The 19,943-nt window shown below is 38.3% G+C and overlaps 1 protein-coding gene across 1 annotated transcript in view; it reads left to right on the forward strand.

Annotated features, from left to right (window-relative positions):
• Positions 1-18,398, forward strand: part of LOC123609941 — a 28,146-nt gene extending 9,748 nt beyond the window's left edge. The window contains exons 2-5 of the mRNA XM_045500932.1: positions 4,728-4,821; positions 7,102-7,507; positions 16,004-16,083; positions 17,512-18,398. Of these exons, the coding sequence (XP_045356888.1) occupies positions 4,728-4,821; positions 7,102-7,507; positions 16,004-16,083; positions 17,512-17,573 (642 nt within the window). The 3' untranslated portion in view covers positions 17,574-18,398. The remainder of the gene's footprint in view (positions 1-4,727; positions 4,822-7,101; positions 7,508-16,003; positions 16,084-17,511) is intronic.
• Positions 18,399-19,943: the final 1,545 nt, after the last annotated feature.

Consider the following 19,943-nt stretch of genomic DNA (forward strand, 5'->3'; position numbering starts at 1 on the left):
AGAGAGAAGACAACTATAGCAGAAAGGGTAGACACTGTCAAGTGAAGGAAACCAAAGGCAAGGGGGCATTTCTAGCAGGATTCATCTGTGCAAAGGGACAGAGTCTTGATATACTATAGCCCATATTTTAAAAATGCGAAAGAGTAATCTATGCCTTTTAGCAAAAACAGAAAGGAAAGGGTAGGAACTTGGGCTAAAGAATTAGGATTAGATAAGAAAGAGTCTTTCAATTCATATCAAATAATATATATATATCATCTTGTAAGTACTAGGATCCACTGAAGATAAATTTGAGTGGAGAAAAAAGGAAATGGCCATGTTTGTTTCCTTAACTGATGATGTCATGTTAACGACTGATACTAACTTAATACTTCTTAAATTTTTTGCATTTTAATTTTTTTAATGTTTTTTTTGTGAGAGAGAGACAGAGAGACAGAGCACGAGGGAGGAAGGGGCAGAGAGAGAGAGAGTGAGACAGAATCTGAAGCAAGCTCCAGGCTCTGAGCTGTCAGCACAGAGCGGGGCTCAAACCCACAAAGGCGAGATCATGCCCTGAGCCGAAGTCAGATGTTCAACCGACTGAGCCACCCAGACACTCCATTAATTTTTTTTGCATTTTAAAAGAATATGTTATATCACTAGGGGATTGAAAACTTAAAACAAAGAGATAACCACTACATAACTATTAGAATGGCTAAAATCTAAAAAACTGACACTACCAAATGCTGATGAGGCTGTGAAGCCACAGGAAACCTCATCCATTGCTGGTGAAGTACAAAATGGTACAATCTTTTCGGAAGACAGTCTGGCAGTTTCTCACAAAGTTAAATACAGTCTTATGCCACAACTCTACTCATTTTCTCAAATGAGATAAAAATTAATATATATACACATACAACCTGCATAGGAATGTTTATAGTATCTTTACTTACACAGCTGACCCATGAACAACATGGGTCTGAACTGCATGGGTCCATTTACACATGGATTTTTTACAGTACAGTACTATAAATGTATTTTCTCTTCCTGATGATTTCCTTAATAACATTTTTTCTATAGCTTACTCTATCATAAGAATGAGGTATATAATACATATAATATACAAAATATGTGTTAATTAACTGTTTATGTTATTGGTAAGGTGTCCAGTCCACAGTAAGCTATCAGTAGTTAACTTTTTGGGAAGTAAAAAATTATATGTGGATTTTCAACTGTGGTGGGGAATCTGCTAACCTTTGCGTTGTTCTAATGTCAACTGTAATCGTCAAAACTGGAACAAACCAAGGTGTCCCTCAATAAGTTAATGAAAATAATAATAATAATAATAAGTTAATGGATAAAGAAATTGTGGCATATTTGGGGCGCCTGGGTGGCCTAGTCAGTTGGGTGCCCGACTTCGACTCAGGTTATGATCTTGCAGTTCGTGGGTTCGAGCCTCGCGTCAGGCTCTGTGCTGAATGCTTGCTCAGAGGCTGGAGCCTGCTTGGGATTCTGTGTCTCCTTCTCTCTCTACCCCTCCCCCACTTGTGCTCTGTCTCACTCTGTCTCTCAAAAATAAATAAATGTAAAAAAATTTTTAAAAAAAGAAATTGTGGCATATCCATAAAATGGAATATGATTCAATGATAAGAAGAAATGAGCTATCAAGCCACAAAAAGAGATGGATAAACCTTAAATGCATATTGCTAAGTGAAAGAATTCAATGTGAAAGACACACAAACCGGCTGATTCCAACTCTATAATATTCTGGAAAAGGCAAAACCACAGAAATGGTAAAAAGATCAGTGGTCTTCAGAGGTTAAGGGTTAAGGGATGGGGAGGAAGACAAGAAATGAACAGATGAAACAGAAGAGATTTTTTGAGCAATGAAATCATTCTGTATGATACAGCAATCATAGATACATCACAGCATACATGTGTCAAAACTCATAGAATGTACAACACATGGAGTGAACCCTAATATAAACTGTGGACTTTAATGATAATATATCAGTTTTGGTTAATCAGGGGTAACAAATGAACCACACTAATGCAAGATGTTAATAGGGGAAGAGGGCAAGGGGAGAGGACGTGAAGATGTATAAACTCTGTACTACCTCCACAATTTATCTGCAAACCTGAAGTTGTTCTAACAAATTAAGCCCATTAATTTAATTGAAAAAATATATGTATGTGTATACATACACACACACACACACACACACACACATATAGCTGAGAGAAGAAAATAGCTGCATTCAAATCAGTTAACACTTCTAACTAATTATCTACATGCCCATTCTGCTATTCTATACACACATATACACACTGCGTTCCGGCCACTATAAAAAGTTCTGAGATTAAAACTTCATAAAGGGGGTTCCTGGGTGGCTCAGCCAGTTCAGCGTCTGACTCTTAATTTCGGCTCAGGTCATGATCCCAGGGTCATGGGATCGAGCCCCACGTAGGGCTCCAAGCTCAGCATGGAGCCTGCTTGAGATTCTTTCCCTCTCTCCCTCTCTCTCTGCCCCTCTCCCCTGCTCACACTCCCTCTCTCAAAAAACAAACCAAAAAAAAAAAAAAAAAAAAACCAAACAAATGAACAAACAAAAAACTTCATGAGGACAGGAATATCTGCCATTGGGATTTGTGTCATTGATGTATCCCAAGTGCCTGCTGCAGATAGGCCTCTATAATTAATTAGTAATATAACTTTCAATTAATGAATAAATTAATACAAATATGCAATAGAGAATGGAACTTGGATAATGATCAGAAAGAATCTGGGGTGCCTGGGTGGCTCAGTCAGTTAAGCATCCGACTTTGGCTCAGGTCATGATCTCGCAGTTCATGAGTTTGAGCCCCACATTGGGCTCTGTGCTGACAGCTCAGAACCTGGAGCCTGCTTCAGAGTCTGTGTCTCCCTCTCTCTCTGCCCCTCTCCCATTCACTCTCTGTCTCTGTCTCTCTCTGTCTCTCCCTCTCAAAAATAAACATTAAAAATTTTTTTAACTAAAAAAAAAAAGAAAGAATCCCCAGTGAGTCTAGAAATGACTTTTCAGTAGGACAACAGTGTTAACATCAGTGAAAGAAAAAAGGAGGGATCACACAAACTAGAGTGCATTGGTGAGAGGGTTGTCTATGTGTCTGTGGAAATTAGCAAAATTGGGACCCATGAAAAGAACTTGAGAAGCACTTTATCTATTTAGTCAGGTGGGTGAGGACCAGGATATACACAGATTTGGACTCTGTCACCATAGAGAATTTAATTTCCAAACAAAGTTACTGTGTTGATGGTTAAGATAGGTATATTCCTTACATAGGAACTTTCTATTGAGATATTGCCGTGGTAACAGTTTCTGCTCCATATTTCACATATGAGAGAGTGCTAAAAACAGGTCGGGTGAGACCAGAAAGAAGTAAATGAGGAAAATTTCAGGGAATTTTTATGACTGTGTTGACATTGGCTTGCCTGAATATAAGAAACCCTCTCTTAAGATGCGTAGCTTAGAAGAATTGAATTGTAAATGAAGGAATGTTACTATACAAGTACTAGAAGAAAACACAAAAGAATCTTTAAATAAATAAAGCCCAAGAGCCACAGAGGGGGAGTATGACCAGTTACCCATATCAAATTTAAAATGTTTCTATGATGAATGAGGACACAAAAATATTAAGACATAATCACAAAAAACATTTTCAATTTCAAACATTGGGCTAATATTCATTAGTCAAATAATACAAATAATTTGAAGAGAACAAGTAGATCATTCACAGAAGAAGCAAATCAAAAGTTCAACACATTCTAAAATGTTCACTCATTCCAGTAGTGGAACAATGCCAACAGGGATTATTTTTTAAAAATCTATTAGATGAGTTAAGATTTAAAAATTATTCAATTTCAGTAAAATTTAATTTCAATAAATTAATATTATTCAACTATCCAGGGCTCTAAAGAATGTAGATAAACAGACTTACACGAATATTCTTAATGAAGAATAAATTGTTTCAACTTTTAGAAGTTGAGTAGGCAGGTTTATCAACAATAATGATACCCAGTACTTATTATATGCTATGTATTTTTAAACGTATTCTACATTTATTTATATTTAATCTTTACAGTGACTCTGTAAGGTAGATACTGGTGTATTCTTCCATTTTACAGATAAGAAACTCAAGCCATGGAGATGTCAGATAACTCACTTAGTAAAATGTTCACATACCTATGAAGTAGAGACGCTGGAATTTAAATCCAGATACTCTGGCACCAGAGTTCATGACCTTAACCTCTCTGTAATACCACCGCACAGTGTTTCATATATTGTTTGAAAATGTACCTGGGGATTTTGTTTGTATTCAGAGATGGTAAGGCTAACGAATCAAAAAACAATCATCATTGAAAAGACAGTTTGTTCAAAAAGCAGAATCAGGCCTGTAAGCATAGAAAACAAACTGATGTTTGCTGGAGAGGAGAGGTGTGGGGAGATGGGCAAAATGGGTGAAAGGGAGGGGGAGACACAGACTTCCAGTTATAGAATGAATAAGTCATGAGAATAAAAGGCACAGAATAGAGAATACAGTCAATGTTGCTGTAATAGTGTTGCATGGTGACAGATGGCAACTATACTTGTGGTGAGCCCAGCATAGTGTACAGACTTGTTGAATCACTGTGTTGTACATTTGAAACTAATATGACACTGTGTGTTAACTGCATTCAAATTAAAAATATTAATTTTTTTTTAAAAAAGGTATTTGTTAATGACAGTTCCCAAGAGGAACGGGAAGGCGACACTGGCAGATTCACAGGGAAGCCCCAGGGGCAGTCAAGACGCAGAAGTGAGGGTAAGGTGTGAGCAAGAGACTTTACTGTGGTTCTTGTAATAAGGGATGGCCAAGGCAGGGTAAACAACTTGAGCAGATCTAGGATTAGGGAGTTTGAATACTTTCAGTAGGCTCTGGGCTACAGGATATTTGAGGCAGAGGAATACTGGAATCCTGGAATATAAGAACCAGACAGAGTTCATGTATGGACTCTGGATTTGGTTGATTTGCATATCAAAGGTGTGTTTTCAGGCAAGTTGTATGCTATCTCTTAAAATGAAGTAACCCAAGAAGGGACAGTCTCTCCAGGATCAGCAAGGCCCCAGATGCCAGAGCATCACGAATACAAGAAATAAGAAAATATATGACTACACATGTGTATATATATATATATATATATATATATATATATATATACTCTTTGTTTCAGCAATTTACCATTCAGGAATTGATACTGTGGAAATGCACACAAAAGCAGTGATGTATAAACCACAAATACTCAGTGCAGCACTGCTTGCAACTGTTCAAAGTTTCTATTAACAAACATGGGATTCTGGTGTTTGTGGAGGCTAAGAAGTGAGGCTGTGACTAAGAGAAAGAAGTTGGGGCTCCAACGAAGCACCATTACAGGTATGGGTGTTTCTGGAGAGTTTTAACAACTAAGCAGAAAATGACGACAGTGATTCTTAAACTTCAGTGGGCATTCAAATCACCTGAAGGGCTTATTAAAACCGAATCCAGATCTCTGCTCCCGATCTCTAGAATTTTCTATTCAAAAGTTATGGGCCCCCAAAATGCACATTTTTACCAAGATCCAGGTGATTCCGATACTGCTGGTCTAGAGACCACACTTTGAGATGCACTGCCTAAGAGGAACAGCTGTTGAACCAGGACATCAATTTGGAGAAGGTATTCTAACAGCTCAACTCAACTGACCTTGACAGAGGAGCAATCAACCACACCTGTGAGACTGCATGAGCAAAGCTTGCCACCAGAGGGCAGTGCTATAGGTCTTGGGCACCCTAGATTGGATAGAGATACTATCCTAATTAGACCTGACTTAATTGGATGACACATTTCCAGAATCATTCACTTTTCAAGTAAGGTTGGGTAGCGATTCTTTAACACAGCTGTTTTGAGCAACTGGCTACAAGATAAATATCTGAAGGTCAGTCCTAGGTTTGGAATGCTCAGATGGCCAAGTCACATGAGTTATTGAAGACCCCAAAAGAGGAGTTAAAAACCTCACAGCTTAAAGCCCCGATGCCAGGAATATTATTCTACAAAGACATGTTTCAACTTCTCTATGTGGTCTCTTCAATATTCATTTGTATACATTTCTGTGGAACTTGACTCTGTGAAAGGTAGCACTACATATAACCCATGCCCCTCCCGCCCCCCTTTTGTGGGGTAACGCCATGAGAGTTGCATGAGAAAATATATCATTTTCTCATGAAAAATAATGGGAAATATTTCTTGAATCTTTGTTCCAAACTTTAGCCAAATTCAGTCACGAAGTTCGATTTTACTTTTTTTACTTCCAGAATTATAGACCAAATTGTGAAAGGAATATCAGAAAGTATGTAAAATACCTTGCATATATTTTATAACCTCAAATCATAGCTTCTATCATAAATTTGGTATAGAACTAATCTCAAAAATAGTGTAATCATACTGATCTGAATTATAGAATAGGAACTGTGAGTTTTCTTCAATTATTGTCACTTAAATGTAGCTTTTACAATACCAATTATTTTAAAAAAAATAATAGCAACAAAAGGAATATTATTAATATATGATGTGTTATAAATAAATTCTGGGGCGCCTGGGTGGCGCAGTCGGTTAAGCGTCCGACTTCAGCCAGGTCACGATCTCGCGGTCCGGGAGTTCGAGCCCCGCGTCAGGCTCTGGGCTGATGGCTCAGAGCCTGGAGCCTGTTTCTGATTCTGTGTCTCCCTCTCTCTCTGCCCCTCCCCCGTTCATGCTCTGTCTCTCTCTGTCCCAAAAATAAATAAACGTTGAAAAAAAAAATAAATAAATTCTAAAAATTGAATTAAAATAATACAGTTTCAAAACACTAGAGTCAAATATTATTCCCATTGTGGAATACATTACAAAGTAGAAAAACAAATTTTCTGGTATTATCAAAAGCCAATAACTGTTTTCTGTCGTTCAATACTTAAATCAGAAAGTTGTCCCTTCCTAATCTGAGAAAGTAAGAAATTTTTAGGTAATGACATCACTTCTTTCCGAATATGACATGCCATTTTGTTTGATTTTAGCAATAATCTATAATTTCAGTGACTAGATCTTACATCACAGATTCACATACTATCACTGAGATGGTTGATAAAGGGTGGCAATGGTTGGCTAATAGGGACAAAGAATACAGACCAGTGAATATTCAGGTTAAACAGATTGCATTTACAGTTGAGCAGCACATTTCCCAGCTATTAATACCAAGGACTAATCATAGTTCATACATCCTCACTCTTCACAGCCTGGCAAAAGGCTTTGGCAGCAGAAGGCTGAGTCATTTTTATCTCCCGTTGCCATGGGATCCTATTGCCCTGGAGACCCTTCTACCAGAGCCTGCAGCACCAGCCACAGCGTCACTCACACTGAGAACTCTCCCAGGGCAGGAGCTGAGGTGGCCCACCAGTGATCCCTTTTCAAAATCAGAAAGTGTCATTTCTGCAGTGGTTAAGTGAGTTTTCCTTTTTCCATGAGTAAGCTATTTAGTCTGGTCATTTCTGCTTTTAAGCTAATGCCAGGAGGTGTGTGTGTGTGTGTGTGTGTGCGTGCGCACGCGCCAGTATGTGTATTTTAAGTGTAACTGACTTCTAATGCAGCAATAGGACAAATGAATTACTATATTGACCTACCTCTTCTCTGAGCATAGAATGTTAAGATTTACGCGATTCAGTCACGAGTTCTGCCATTCTGTCCCACGCTAAAAAAAAAAAAAAAAAGAAAAAGAAAAAGAAAAAAGCATAAAATATTTCAACATAATGAATCACCAATAAATACTGAAAACACACATTTAAAATGCATGAAATATGTATATTTTATGTTTTAGGGTTAGGAGTAAATATATCTGTTAGCTAAAATTTCCACGAAATAGCGTTCATCTGTTTCTGTTGTAAGATTGTTCAGGGTCTAGACTGAAATTTAGCTTTTACTTTCAACAAGGAAAATTTTTTTTAGTAAATTAATAATATTATAAGCCTGATAGGTGATGTTTAAACTTCTCAAAAGTACGTATTTTTTCAAATATGCTAGAACAACTTAGAAGGATTGATTTACACTGAAATAACTTGTATGTTCATATCATTTTTATCTGCCTGATAACATTTTATCTGTTTTTGCTAAAGATTCTTCTATAATAATTCATTAACTTAACTGAAAACTTTGTGGTACATAAAAGTTATTCAACAGCATTTTTTCAGAATTTATATTTTATAGTAATTTTTGCAAGAATTAGTCAAACTGAAAGAGACGAATAAGACTCAAAGATGAATATTATGTTTCTCTACAATTCTATGATAAAAGAATGATTTTATGAAAATATAATTTTTTATTCAATTAACATTTATGGAATGTCTACTATACACAAAGGGCATTGGCTGCTGTGACAGAAGCTGGTAAGTACCTATCTACTATTCCTTCTCTGCGTCTCACTGAATAGCAGAACCCTGCTTTCTGTTGCGTGTGGGTGTGACAGTGCGCCAAGCTGAGAAACTACATTTCCCAGCTTCCTTTTCAGATAAAGATGGACACATGAGTGGCCAATAGAGCAAAGCAGAAGGTATAGGTGGGGTGACTTGGTTAGGTGTTAGCCTTTCCACCTTTCACAGTCTTGTTGCCTAGAACACAAATATAAGGGCTGAAGCTCCAGGATAAGAGCCAGCATTCAAAAGGCCGGAAATGAACAAGAGAAGGACACTGGAAGAGTGGTGACTATATTAGCTAGGGGGTTCTCCAGAGAACTAGAACCACCATATTCTGTTGTTAAATATTTAAATGACATATATGCACACACACACACACACACACACACACACACACATATATGTATATATACACATATATAGATATATGCATATAGATATGCATATAGATACGTATATCATATCTATACAATATCTATACAAATGACCATGTATATGCATATAGATATGATTTATCATAAGGAATTGGTTCACATGATTATAAAGTCCCAAGATCTGCAGTCTGCAGCAAACTGAAAACCCAGGAAAGTTGATGTTTCAATTAGAGTCTGAAGACTGGAAAAAAAATGAAAAACAATGTCCTAGTTTGAAGGCAGTCAGGCAGGAGGAGCCCCTGTTACTCAGCCTTTTGCTTCTATTGAAACTTCAATAGCTTGGATTCGGCCTACCCACATTAGGGAGGACAATCTGCTTTACTCAGTCTACCAATTCATATGTTAATCTAATCCAGACACCCTCACAGACACACCCAGAAAAATCTTTGATTAAATATCTGGCCACTCCGTGGCCCAAGCTGACACACAAAATTAATCATCACCGTGACATTTGGCCACCACAGATCTTGGATGGCCTGGACAGCAAGCCTCCAGGCTTCTTTTATGTAAAAGAAGAATAAATCTCTACCTTACTTAACCCATTGTTTTTCAGGTCTCTCTTACAGCCAAATGCAGTATCTAACTGATATGTGATTATAAACACTTCTAAATATGGATTTCCCATAAATATTTTAAATTTTCAAACATTATTATCACATGATAAACTCTCAGCAAATGTGTCCTAAGAGGTATCTAAGATCAGGACATAAAATCTTTCCGAAACCAATTTAGGGGATGATAAACTATAAATGTGACCACACTGAAATGTATAAATATTCTTTCTTATTGAAAACATTGTCTCATTTTCTTTATTTTTTATCCACTTCACCTGGCTAATTCAGATTCATCTTTCATAATTGAGTTTACATGTCGACCCTTCTAGAAAGTCTCCCAAGTTATCCTTTATCAAACTTTATTCTTTCAGTAATGGTTCTTACTGTATTCTACTATATGAGTACGTAGTCATTCCATGAGCCCTAAGAGAACTGGGTTTATGTTTTATGGAGGTTTCTTTTCTTCTAAATAATTTGGTCTTCAAGTGAGGAGAGATGGATTAATCTTGCTTCCAAGTTCATTGCACATTGTCACACTTGGGTCCTTGTAAGACCACCCACCACTTAGTTTTACCTATTTATTTACTCATTTATTTAATTCTTTAATCTCTATATAATATTCCAATTCCTCTTTGCCATCACATAGGCAATCTGTGTAATATGACAACAGACACTCTTGTAAATGCTTCCTGGTTTATGTGCATATGTTTTTAACATTTTTATGAGTGGTCCTTTTATCATACATGTTTTAATTTGGGGATTAAACTTATTCTGTGTTTTGATTTGTTTACTTAACTAAGTTTTTTAAATTCGTCCATGGTGCTATGTGTACATTTAATCAATTATTTCCAACTGGTGCATAATGTTCTCTGGTAGACAGCTGCCACAGTTTACCTATTTGTTCTCCCAAGACATTTACTGTTTGTTTCCAAATCTTGATTACCACAATAATGGAGCAGCAAGCATTCATTTACGAGTCCCCTTTAGATCTTGTAAGAATTTCTTTAGTATGTGTATGTTAATACTGTCTGTGTGCATAGTGCATACATCTATATACACATATGTTAAATACATACATATATGTGTGCGTGCATAAATATAAATATTTCCTAAGAGCTAAATTGCTAGGTCACAGAAAACTCTCATACTTATTTGACAATGTAGTGCAAACATACTCTTTCCAAAATGGCTTAATCTGTCAACCTCTTACTAGTAGAGCATGAGAATATCAATATACTCACAGCTTCTCCAACATTTGACATTACTTACCTCCCAAATTTTGTCTCACTAACAATGTAAAATCATATTTGTTTTTAATTTACATTTCTCCAATTACTAATGCGTTTGAGAATCACTCTATATATTTAGCCTTTTGGAGGTTCCTCTTTTCTACATCATCGTCCATATTTCTACTGGAATTGCTGTCTTTTTGTTGGTAATTATTTTCAGGTGTTTCTGTGTATTCGCCATCCATTCCTAGGTTTAGACATTTGAAACATATTTTCCCAATTTTATATCTGCCCACTAATTATAGTGCCCACTAAGTCCATCACTAAACACGGGGCACCTGGGTGGCTCAATCAGTTGAGTGTCCAAGTCTTGATTTCGGCTCAGGTCACGAACTCGTGGTTTGTGGGATCAAGTCTCACTTCAGGCTCTGTGCTGACAGCATGGAGCCTGCTTGAGATTCTCTTTCTCCTCTCTCTCTGCCCCTCCCCACTGAACTCTCTCAAAATAAATAAACATTAAAAAAAATAAAATAAATCCCTTACTGAACAGAAAATGCTTAATTTTTTGATGTAAAAATAATCAAGGGGCATCTGGGTAGCTCAGTTGGTTGAGCATCCAACTCTTGATTTCAGCTCAGATCAGGATCTCACAGTTCTGTTCATGATTGATTCGTGAGGTCAAGCCCTGTGTAGGCTTCTGCACTGACAAGAGTGGAGCCTTCTTGGGATTCTCTCTCTACCTCTCTTTCTGTTCATCCCTGGCTTCTCTCTTCCTCTGTCTGTCTGTCTCTCTCTCTCTCTCTCTCTCTCTCAAAATAAATACACATTTAAAATAAAAATAATTAAAATTTTCCCCATAGATTAGAATTCATTTTATTTAAGAAGTTCTGCCCCACCCCATCACAAAGATAGCTCTTATATTTTCTTTTATTAGCTTTATAATTTTGCCTTTCATATTTAAGTATTTAATCCATCTGGAGTCTATCACTATATATAGGATTTTTTCTCCATACAGTGAATAATTATCATCCCAACATAATCTACTAGAAAATTAACTCTTTCCCCATTATTTATGATGTCTCTTTATCACATATGCATATACTAGCCTGTTTCTGAGTTTTTTGTGTATATTTCTTTTTTTTAACCTGTTTTTATTCATCATATGGATCTCTATATCCTTGGAACCTAGTGGAATGCTTAGACTTTATTTGTGGAATGAGTGATGATAAGCTACTCATAACAGATCCAAAGCTGTTTATCATCTATGGTACTTATTGTTGCAACTGTGTAATTTAAATGTTGCATAAACAAATGAAATGGGAGAACAAAGAGAATTATTTCCATAAAAACTACTTTGAAAGATTTTGATAAGGAGAATTGTTAAAATAATTCTTGCAAACTAGGTGTGGATTAGGACACTATGAATGACTGGGACAAGGGGGTGGGAATTTTAAAGATACAGAGGAATCCACCACTCAGATGGCTTTAAGCTCCTCTCCATTATAGAGAAACCAAAACTAAAAAACATAGATGATGCCTTATGGACATGGCCTATACAAGACAGATAAATTGGAATTATAAACATAGCATCTATACTCAAAATGAAAATCACCCTTAATCAAAAGATTGACACAATAATGTATATGTATATATTTACATTGAAATAAAATATATTCATGTGTCATTTTAATAATTCCCTGTTTCAACAAAGTTTTCAATTTATCAACCAATTATGGGATCAGATATGAGATCTTCTATAAAGCAACTACCTAAAAATGGTTACAAGTTCTAAATGAGCTGCACATTCAAAATTTGGGGACACATCTAGAAAAACTATTATCTGAGAATATACTTAAATCACTCTGAAACATATTTAAAATCAATACTAAATACTTGAACATATTTAATCACCTGCTTTTCTTAGATTATTAAAAGTAGAGGTAGCACAGTAAAGATTATTTCAAGATGGGGGTTGAGCACATACATCTTTAAATGTTTTTAAAAGGTAAAAATCCACAGCAACAGTGACAAACAGAAAGAATGCCACCAGCTCCTGGGAAATTTTGAGGAATTCCTGAAAGATAGGAAGCAGATGGAGTTAGAATGTCAGGGAAACAAAATTAGAGAAAACAATAGCCCAAAGCACACAGATGAGAAAATTACTGTTAAAAGCAATTGCATATATAAACAACCTCAGAGTCAACAAACAAGAGGGCCTTAGGAAATAATCAGAATAATCAAAGTGCCATAATCTGAATAACTAGCCCAATTTGACCCCTTTTATGCCCACTTATAGTAAGCTACAGATGGTAACTATGATTCTTCCACAAACCCTATCTTTAACTAAACCTCCGAAGAAAATATGGGTTCTTAAAAAGTGAGTTATCTTCCAGGATAGGATTCTTAGCACTGTGATGGGAATAGAGAGAAAAACAGAGCAAAGTCTGAGGAAACATCATCCTCAACTAGGAAGCCAGAAAAAGAAATAAACAAGGAGAGCAATAGACTTCAGCTTCCCATGCTAAAGGACTCTCTAAAATACAGGACTTTCTGGAGTGTATATTTTTGGTATAAAAGATTCCCAGAATAAATATTGGGCCTAGATAAGTAGAGCTGTTCCCCAACTAATTAAAGACCACGGAATGAATAGAGAGCTCCTACACTCTGAAAGAATCTTCGTGATCTGGCAGGACCACTCATCCTTCCATACATTTCTACAGAACCCTATGTTAATCAGATCATATATTCACAAACAATTAAATATTGATTATCACGTGCAAATATGAACAATCAAGATTCACTAAAGATTTGAGGGAAACCAACACCACACCAAAGGAGGCACCATATTCACCAAATAAAAGAACACCCAACACAACCAAGTTGAAAGAACAAACAGAAGACAGCTCATATAAAATGTGTAAGTATAATTAGTAGGGATAGGGATAGGGATAGGGATAGGGATAGGGATAGGGATAATAAAACATCCTCAGAATGTTTTAATTGATAACACATCCATAAGACAAAAAACAGGATTCTATGAAAAAGAAACAATTAGAGATCTTAGAAAAATAAAAATTCAATAAATGAGCTGAGCGGTGTACTGGACACAGCAGAAGATAAAATATATAAGCTGGACTATGTCCCTGAGGGATACTCCTGGAATGTAGAAGGAAAGGACAAAGAGATGACACATGTAAGAAAAGTTGACAAATCCTTGGACTAAGTATATGCATTTTGCCCATTTTAATTTGATCATTACAGCCACCTGATGAAGTAGATTTAATTATTATTTTCAATTTTGCAGATGGGACACAAAAATCTAGATACAGCGTAATGGAGCAAGTCAGTGGCACTGTCCAGTCTAGGCCTTGGGTCCCTCAATCATAGGCCAAGCTCTTCTCCCTGGCTCAATATGTGGGTTATTGTTAAGCTGGGATAACTGGGAAATGCCTGTTTTAATACATTATAATGCTGAAGATATCCAAGAGAGGAGCATGAGCATGGCTGAATCTCAGGCAAAGTCAAGGAGACTGAAGACTCAGAGAAGGCTGTTGGATTTGACCTTCAGGATAAATCTTGAGAAAGGTTTTATCAGGACGGTGGTCCTCAGAAGTCAATATTATTAAATAGGCACCGTGAGAGCTTATGAAGCTGAAGAATTCTGGGCCTCAACTCCAGAAATCACAATCCAGTTCACATGGGTGGCTTTAGAATCTCCATTTGAACAGGCACCCCAGGTAATTGAGAAGCAGGTTCAAAACTGAGAGGAGAGGGTTGAAGATACAGATAGACCAAGATAGCTAGAATCCCCAGGGCAGAGTACCATAATGGAGAGACCACTCTGGACACCTACAGAAAGTTCTCTTCAAATCTTCAACTAAGAACTGAACAACACATGCCTGTGAGGAAATCACTCCAGGCTGGGGAAAGAACCACCAAAACAGTTGGAACAATTTTTGGAGATCACACAAGACCAGGAATCAACCAGAGTGAAGGATTTCCACAGTACATAGGGCATTAAGTAGGGTACTCAGAAGGGTACTGCCTCCATAATGGAGAAAAATTAGCCTGAGCTCAAATGGCATTATTGTCCCATCTAACAACAATAACAAAAACTCTAGCCTTGAATCGTTCAAAATGCTTCCAAGTAACTTCACTGCATCCCCAAGAGGCTCAACAATATTTAACAAAATTCCTTACTCAAAAAGATAAACTCATAATATGTGCATCAAATAAAAAATTATCAGACATGTAAAGAAACAAGCCTTGGGGCGCCTGGGTGGCGCAGTCGGTTAAGCGTCCGACTTCAGCCAGGTCACGATCTCGCGGTCCGTGAGTTCGAGCCCCGCGTCGGGCTCTGGGCTGATGGCTCAGAGCCTGGAGCCTGTTTCCAATTCTGTGTCTCCCTCTCTCTCTGCCCCTCTCCCGTTCATGCTCTGTCTCTCTCTGTCCCAAAAATAAATAAAAAAAAAAAAAAAAAAAAAAGAAACAAGCCTATAAGGAGGAGAAATACTTATTAATGGAAACAGACTCAGAAATTACACAGATGATAAAATTAGTAGACAAGGACATAAAAAGTTATTATAACCATATCCATCTATTCAAAAAAAAGTAGAAGAAAGCATGCACGTACCAAATGAGGAAAGGAAGGTATATAAAAAGAGAACCTCCAGAGATGAAAAGCATAACGTCTGAAGAAAGATAAATAATGAGAAGGATAAGGCCTTCCTCATCGTTGCGTCAGAATCCAGAGTAAATGCCCAGAACACAGTCTAGGTGCAATGATTCTTTTTTTTTTTTTTTTAATTTTTTTTTTCAACGTTTATTTATTTTTGGGACAGAGAGAGACAGAGCATGAACGGGGTGGGGGGGGGGGCGGGCAGACAGAGAGGGAGACACAGAATCGGAAACAGGCTCCAGGCTCTGAGCCATCAGCCCAGAGCCCGACGCGGGGCTCGAACTCACGGACCGCGAGATCGTGACCTGGCTGAAGTCGGACGCTTAACCGACTGCGCCACCCAGGCGCCCCAAGGTGCAATAATTCTTTGATGAATGACTGAATATATAGATTCTTTTCCTCCAATCAATGGTTGGCTTAAGGGGTATGGTTGTGTGTTTACAAATAAGACAATTAGAACTGGGAATAAAATTATAAATCTGAGCACAACTATCACTTTATACAGTTTCCCAACGCCATTTTGGCATGTAAGAGCAACCTTTAAAAACTATTAAGTTATAATCCAAGGAGGAAAAAAGTAGAAATGATGGAAGAAGCAAGAAAATATAACATTCTTTTAAATTCTTCTCCGAAACAGGGGCCAGTTAATGTCAAGGGAAAGTCCCTACGTCCACTCTGGCATTTGGCTAAATCCAGTCCTGCTTTACCTACAGCTGGGTGAGTTTCCTTTCATTTCCTCTGTTCTTCATTCTCCTCACTGGGCCTGTCCTCCCATTAAAGTCACCAGAAAGCAGATGGATGTCCATGGAAGCAAATCCCCAGAGGGTTCCGAGGTCTCCAAAGTTGTTGTTAAGCAGTCTCAGAGTGCAGATGGCAGGGTGCGAAATCTCACAAGCTGCCCAGAGGCCCAGCAGTTGAGTTCAAGCCCTAATGAATAAATCATGCTTCTTCTCTCCATAATCTGGCGTTGGGGTACTGGGCAGCATTTGTCATTCACCTGAGTCCTGACCATCTCGTTATAGAACTGCAGAAATTTCTAATGATGTATTCTCTAGGAACAGCCTATATGCAACACTTGGGGCTTCTTGGGTATATGTACATCTGTGCAAGGAATTCTATACTTGCTCTTGGTGGAATTGCCCTGACAGTGACAGAGCCTCCCACCTGCCCCTTAATAAAAGGGTGCATTTGGCTCAATAATAATTAGCATCAATAATGGGAGAGCTCTTTGCAAGGCCTGAGCCTGGCCTTCCCAGGCTGCAGGTGCAGAATTATCCCCATGACCTTTTGCTCCAGGATCGGTCATTGAGGAGAGGAGCGGAGCCGTCAGGAGGGAATCGCAAGCCTGTTTATCTTCCCTAAGAATCATTGTCTGGCCTCTGCTATTCATGTCAGCAGCAGCATTTTCCTCTTGGGAAACCTACAGGAGAGGCCGAGACGCCTCATCTGCATGCGTGCTTGCTGGAGCCTGGCAAATGGGCACCTGGTTTATTTTCTGGGTATCTTTATGCTCATTCGCAAAGAAAGAAAATCCACTTTATTACAAGGAACAAAAACACAATGGAAAGAACCCAGGTGGCTGAAGGCTGACTGACAGGCAAGGACGTCAGGAATAAGATGCCAGACAAGGGTCCTGTGTTTCCAAACGGCAGACTCTAGCTGCCAGTGTACACATGGAGCCTGCTACCCGTGGAGGGAAACTGCCCCAAAGTAAGGAAACACCAGCCCCCTCCTTGCTCGCATGCTCCAAATTATGGAGGTACGGTAGTCCCCCCTTATCCAGGAGAAATACATTCCAAGACCCCAAAGCAGTGGACACCTGAAACAGCAAATAGTTCTGCACCTTATACCATCTTTTCTCCTATGCAGGTACACCCATGATAAGGTTTAATTTCTAAATCAGGCGCAGTGAGAGATAAGCAACAAAAACGAGTAAGAAAATAAAACAATTACAACAATATACCGTAATAGAAATTTGGGAGTGTGGTCTCTCTCTCTCTCTCTCTGTCTCTCAAAATATCTTACTGTACTGGACTCACCCTTCTTACGACGCCACGGGATGAGAAAATCCCTACGTGATGAGGCGCCGCGAGCGCCGCAGGGTGTGGGGTATCCCTATTGCTAGGCTATATTGACCTTCCGCAGATTCCACAGACGGAGGATCATCTGGTTCTCGCCTGCGACTGCGGTTGACCAAGGGTAACTGAATCTGCGGACAGCGAAACCAAGGATAACGCGCGACTGTTGTCCTACAAGCTACTCTGCGGGAGCTTGTCTTTTCCCTCGTTTGCTTTAGGTTCTGGCTTCATATGGATAATAAAAGAAACAAAAATTCAAAAAGGAACTGTGACCCCCTATCCCTCTGATGAAGTGATTTTCGAATTCTGTAAGATCAAATTCTTGCTGGCTCGTTTTCATTCTTGGTGATAAACAGAACATCTACTGAAACCGTTCTCTGTTTCCCTGATCCCTTGCGGTGCTTTAGAAATAATTTTGTACCTTCGATCACCATGATCTGAGCCCTGTCAGCCCTCCACACAAGCTGCTGGAAGGCAGAACTGGGTCTGGTCCATATTTGCCCCTCCCACAGCCCTTCCAGCATTCCCTGAAATTGGCCAGGAGCTGCAGAGGAAGAGGAAGGACCCAGTATCCAGAAGAACTTGTACCAATCAACCGAAGCTTCAGATTCTAACTGTGGCATTCGGACTGATTAAATCTTCTTCATTTCCTATAGTCACCTTTTCAGTGATTTCCATCATCAGAAACTTCAAAAGCCCTAACAATTCATATTGCCATTTTTTGCTTTATTTTGTTCTGTATCACGGTCTAAAATACTAGTTAGTCCATTCAGTGATCTTGAATATTGTCCATCACCTCTATTAGTATAGAAGCACCATGATGGCAGGGGTTTTTGCCTGTTTTGTTTACTACTTTCTTCCCAGTGGCTAAGCCATGCTTGGCACATACTAAATCCTTAATAAGTATCTATTTAATTAATTAATTAGTTAATTAAACACATCAAATTCCTTGTATATTGTGAGTACTTATAAATTATTTACTTAAAGTGACTTTGTTGAGCAGCGCCTGGGTGGCTCAGTTAGTTAAGCGTCGGACTTCGGCTCAGGTCTGATTTCACCGTTCGGTTTGTGAGTTCGAACCCCGCACCAGGCACTGCACTGATAGCTCGAAGCCCGGAGCCTGCTTCAGATTCTGTGCCTTCTTCTCTGACCCTCTCCTGCTCGCTCTCTCTCTCTCTCAAAAATAAACATTAAAAAAAAATTTTTTCAGTGAATTTGTTGAGTTAAATTAAATTTACCAAAAATGTCTATGTATTTGTAAAAAGTTATTTGATACGTCAAATGTTTAGTCATGTTATGTCTATTAAAACTGTAGTTCCTAAATGTAAAACAAAACAAAACATATCTTTTTCCTTGTTCAAAGATACTCAGAGTGGCATTTGTATCACTAATGGCATAAGAAAGAGAGAAGAAGGGGCGCCTGGGTGGCTCAGTCGGTTAAGCGTCCGACTTCGGCTCAGGTCATGATCTCGCGGTCCGTGGGTTCGAGCCCTGCGTTGGGCTCTGTGCTGACCACTCAGAGCCTGGAGCCTGTTTCAGATTCTGTGTCTCCCTCTCTCTCTGACCCTCCCCCGTTCATGCTCTGTCTCTATCTCAAAAATAAATAAACGTTAAAAAAAAAAATTAAAAAAAAAAAAGAGAGAAGGAGATCAGACTCAAATTAATAGACAAATTGTAAACCTTACTCATTTATTTGTTTGCAAACAAGGCTGAGCACATCATATGAATACACTTTAATTGTGAGGTCTGGGCTTCTAATGATACATAGGTTTGATTATTTCAAACATTCCCCTCCCCCCTGTTTTCACTGCATCTACTGTCATTAGGATAATACTTCATATTACCAAGCCTGAAATATGTAGCTAGATCATGTTTGGCTAATTCCCCTCATGATCTGACTTAAGCCACCTGTTGTAGGCAGAATAATGGCCCTCTAAAATTTCCACATCCTAATCCCTAAAACCTGTGAATGTTACCTTATTTGGCGAAAAACCCTTTATAGGTATGATTATATATATTAAGGACCTTGTGGTGGGAAGATTATAGTGTATTATCCAGGTGGGCCCAAACTGATTACATGGATCTTTAAAAGCAGAGACCTTTTCCAGCTCTGATTAAGGGAAAATGCAACAATGGAAGAGCGGTCATGGAGATTTGAAGGTGGAGATAAGGGGCCTGTAGAGGCTGGAAGAAGCTAAGATACGACTTCTCTCTCTCCTCTAGAAAGAAGCACAGCTGGACTGGCACCTCAATTTTAGCTCAGTAAGAGTCCTGTGAGACTTTTAACCTAGAGAACCATGAAATAATACATTTGTGTTGTTTTAAAACACTAAGTTCGTGGTTGTTACAGTAGACATAGAAAACTAATATGTGGTCTGGTCTCATTTCCCACCATGTCCCTCGATGCATTTTATTCCAAGAGCTACACTATCTACTCATTGTATCAAAAATTGACCATTGAATGGAAAACAGAGACTTCCATAACTTTACTCTTACTGT

The sequence above is a fragment of the Leopardus geoffroyi genome, chromosome B2, assembly GCF_018350155.1.
Source record: "Leopardus geoffroyi isolate Oge1 chromosome B2, O.geoffroyi_Oge1_pat1.0, whole genome shotgun sequence".
In the NCBI taxonomy this organism is placed as follows: domain Eukaryota; kingdom Metazoa; phylum Chordata; class Mammalia; order Carnivora; family Felidae; genus Leopardus; species Leopardus geoffroyi.